General features: G+C 39.0%; 1 protein-coding gene across 1 annotated transcript in view; it reads right to left on the reverse strand.

Moving 5' to 3' along the window:
* pcsk2 (proprotein convertase subtilisin/kexin type 2) overlaps positions 1-3,732 on the reverse strand; it is a gene marked incomplete in the record, with an annotated part of 37,727 nt that overhangs the window by 16,814 nt on the left and 17,181 nt on the right. Inside the window, 1 exon segment of the mRNA XM_014002526.1 lies at positions 905-981. Coding sequence (XP_013857980.1) covers positions 905-981 — 77 coding nt within the window.

Genomic DNA, 3,732 nt, shown 5'->3' on the forward strand with positions numbered 1-3,732 from the left:
CACACACACACACACACACACACACACACACACACACACACACACACACACACACACACACACACACACACACACACACACACACACAATCAGGGGAAGGTGAAGGCAGAGAAGAAAAATTCACTTTCACAAAATAGTTCCATAACATGACTGCAAACACCAGACAGTCTTTATGCTGCCTCTGGCTGTTCATAAGTCACAGAGGAAGTCAGCCATGTCCCACATGGCAAGCATTACTGAACCAAAAGACACATGGAGCCAAACTCAGCTGGGTTGACATATTAGAGCCCATGAAATGTGTGGCAAATGTATCCGGCATATTTTTTTCTATCCATGACAAAAACAATCCTCTTTGTGGTTTACACATGTGGACCATTACAGCTCAGTTACTACCTCGCTTTGTGACACAAAGACTCATCACGAGTGGGTTGATTTCGACCCCCCTTGCTGGCTTGGTCCACTCAGAAAACACATTGAGGCAACCAGAAGTTATCTAAGTCCCGGCTTGAGGTGTTTTGTGAAAGAGTCGTAAGAATAGATTTGTAATTATCATTGTCTACTCCCCCCTGTAGAGCCAGTGGATCACATGAGCCAGGAGGCTGATAAGGCTTTATCAGACAGAAGGTCATCACTATGTATAATCCCTGAGAGGGAACGAGACCAGTGATGGTCCTCTTTTATGTGAGTTATCTGCACCAATTGTCTGTTTAAAAATAGACATTGTGGATGGGTTTTTTTGTCTTGGGCTGGACAACCCCACTGTTTATACAGCACCATTTCGTCTTAATGGAAGTATGTGGAGAGAAAATCAATAGACAAAGCTACCAGACTGCACACATAAGCACACAAATAAAACACAACATGTAYATACACCATAAACAGGGGTTGCCCMGGTGAGCATTACCTGTTGAACCAGTCATCAGTGTACCGTGGAAATGGGAACGGGTCATTGCTGCTGAAGTCATAGCTGGCATAGGCATTCTGAAAGGACCAAACAATGCGGAGAGGGCAGTGAGGAGCATTTCATAGAAGAGCTGATTATTACTATTTGTTCTGTCATCCAAAGGGAGAAYTTGTTTTCTTCTCTGGTGTTGTCCGTTGAACATTTACTGTGTTGTAATGGTGTATTTTGTTTCAACATTAATTTTGAAGATATTTTAAATTGYATTGACTCATTTGGTCATTTAATGTGCCTTTGTAGTTTTGTTTCATCTTGGTCATTTTGTCTCGTTAGGTTCATTCCGTGTCTCCCAGCTGTCATTTCGTTTGTAATTTTTGTTGTTTCGTGTCAATTATGGTAATGCTGATTCTCTTTAAAAGTRCTTTGTGTTGCACATTGGTCATTTTTGCATCTCAGTAAAATTGATACCATATTTTACAGTCATGTCCATCTGTTTGTAGCAATTCTGTGACTTGGAGTTCAGTTTGCATTTATTTTCCTTCAAAGTTAATTGTTTGCTTTAAGTTTATCAGCTGTGCAGACCCCCCGCCCCCCCTTCCCATTGGAGTCTGTGTGAGATTGCAGTCCATCAGGACCAAAACCTTCCACCACATGAACAGTTTCTTTCCCTCTGCAATTGGTCTCATCAAGTCCAGGAACCCCCACTGATTCAACTTCCATTACACATTAACATTTGGACATTATGCATTACACTAATGCAATTTTTGGACTGCAATTATATTATTATACACAAAACATTTTTCATCTGGAAGAATGTTTACTTGCTGTTTTTTWTTWTTTTATTTTGCACTAATAGTCCATAGCTTCAGTTCTAAGCTATTTTACATTAAGCTTACTTAATCAATAGTCTCATCAGAATGTTCTATTTTAATACACCTTGTATCTTACATTTTTTTAAACCTTGCAGTTTTGTTTTTTATTCCTTGTTTATGTTCTTTATGTTCTGTTCCTCTTCTATGTAAAAATACTTGGTCAATAAATCATATTATGGTTCCTCTGATTCTTAAACTCAAAACCTTGTGACATCACTGTGTMACCAAAAAAGTAACTTGCAGTATTTATGGTTGTCAATTTCTCTCTCGTGATTTTCCCCACACTTAATAAATTTGTTTGCCATTGTGATCAATTTACATCTTATTTGGGTAAATTTATTGTGCATCTGTTGCCTTCAAAATGACCAATTCTGCCTCAGACATCATTTATTTCCTGTTAAGAAGAACATTATGAACTTCACCTAGCTGTTCTTAATGAACCGACGGTCTAAAATAGGCAATTTAACRTTGTGTATAGTGAAGCAACGTGTTGATTTTGCTGGCATGATGTGCAGTCAGGGATTTCAAGCTGTGATGATAATAGCTCAGGGTTTACTTCCACATGGCCAAATGTGGGATAATAAGCATAAATAAAAGATAAAATAAACAAGAAAAAAAACAATTAGGTCAAACAAAAGATTGATCACAAGCAATAGCAGTAAAAGTCTAACTCGTTTCACTTGTTGTAATGTTGCCTTTGAAAGCTCATTCAGTCTGCTGCTATCTCCTGTGGTTTCTCCTTTTACTTGTCACACAGGTCAGTGGGGGTGCTACTCGTTTTGTTCTGCACCAGAAGCACCAGTAACAAGTGCTGTGGTTGAGAACAGAGAAGCCACAGCCCATGTTCATCAGCCACTGAGCCAAGCACATCGCAACTGCATCTGTGGCTRGTTTGTCGCCACTGTCAGACAACTGGATGGCATTTAGGAGAGATGACTCAGACAGCAACAAAACAACAAGGCAAACAAAACATGCTTATTGACCCGGAGGAAAAATACTGTAATTATCAAGAAGTGAAGCAGGTAACCATAGAGGAAGGTAGAAAAGGTTACAGCAGCAGAGCGTACATGAGGAAGTTTTCCAATAGGTTTACTGATGGGAATTGCATTYTGTCTTGCTGCATGCTTATTTTTCCTCTTTTTTATGTCTTAAAATGTTTAGAACATTCAACTTAAAAGCTGTGAAGCTTGGTAAATGAAAAAAATGTCTTTAAAACTCTAAAATTCAGTCCAAGACATTTACTTGAAAAGAGAACATGCCGTTCCCATCGGCTCCTGAGCTCACGTCAAAGGCAAGAGCATTACCGTATTTTTTTTTTTTCATTAAATGAGACAAGAAGTCCTGAGCCCTGGTAATAAATAACACAGGAGCACATCCATGGATCACTTACTGGACTTCACAAGCTCATATCGCTCGCCATCAATCAGACTACWCTTTCCTTGCTGTCATGTGTGCAACCAGGCACAGAATAATTGTGCTGAGCCTTATCCATCTCGCCTTTTCCTGGCAAACCTTGGCTGAAGACAAACTTCAAACGGGTACATTGAGGCCAGTGTGCTTTGAATTTAGATGTAATACTATTTAGTTTAAACAAGGATGTTACCAGGTTTTTATTGTTATTATTTTTAATTTCGGTGACATGTTTTTGTAAGATTAATATGTCAAATCTTCTTAATCAGAGTGTGTGACAAAGCAGAGGCATCTAGCTCCTGAATAATAGCATTAAGGGTAAACAGCAGGCTTCTCCTTGACTGGCATAGTGACAGGTCCTGCCCCAGCCTTCAATGAAAAGATAGAAAAAGAAAACAAAAAGCTCTTTTTTCATTGTTTAGGTGACGTCTGACTGCCAAATCCATGTGGTGATATAAACATACAAACATCTATGTATTTTTGATCTGTTAACCTAATCATAGCATGATAGCAAATCAGGCTGCTTGCCATAACAACATTCCACTAAGG

Source organism: Austrofundulus limnaeus, unplaced genomic scaffold (genome assembly GCF_001266775.1).
Source record: "Austrofundulus limnaeus strain Quisiro unplaced genomic scaffold, Austrofundulus_limnaeus-1.0 Scaffold0, whole genome shotgun sequence".
NCBI lineage: Eukaryota > Metazoa > Chordata > Actinopteri > Cyprinodontiformes > Rivulidae > Austrofundulus > Austrofundulus limnaeus.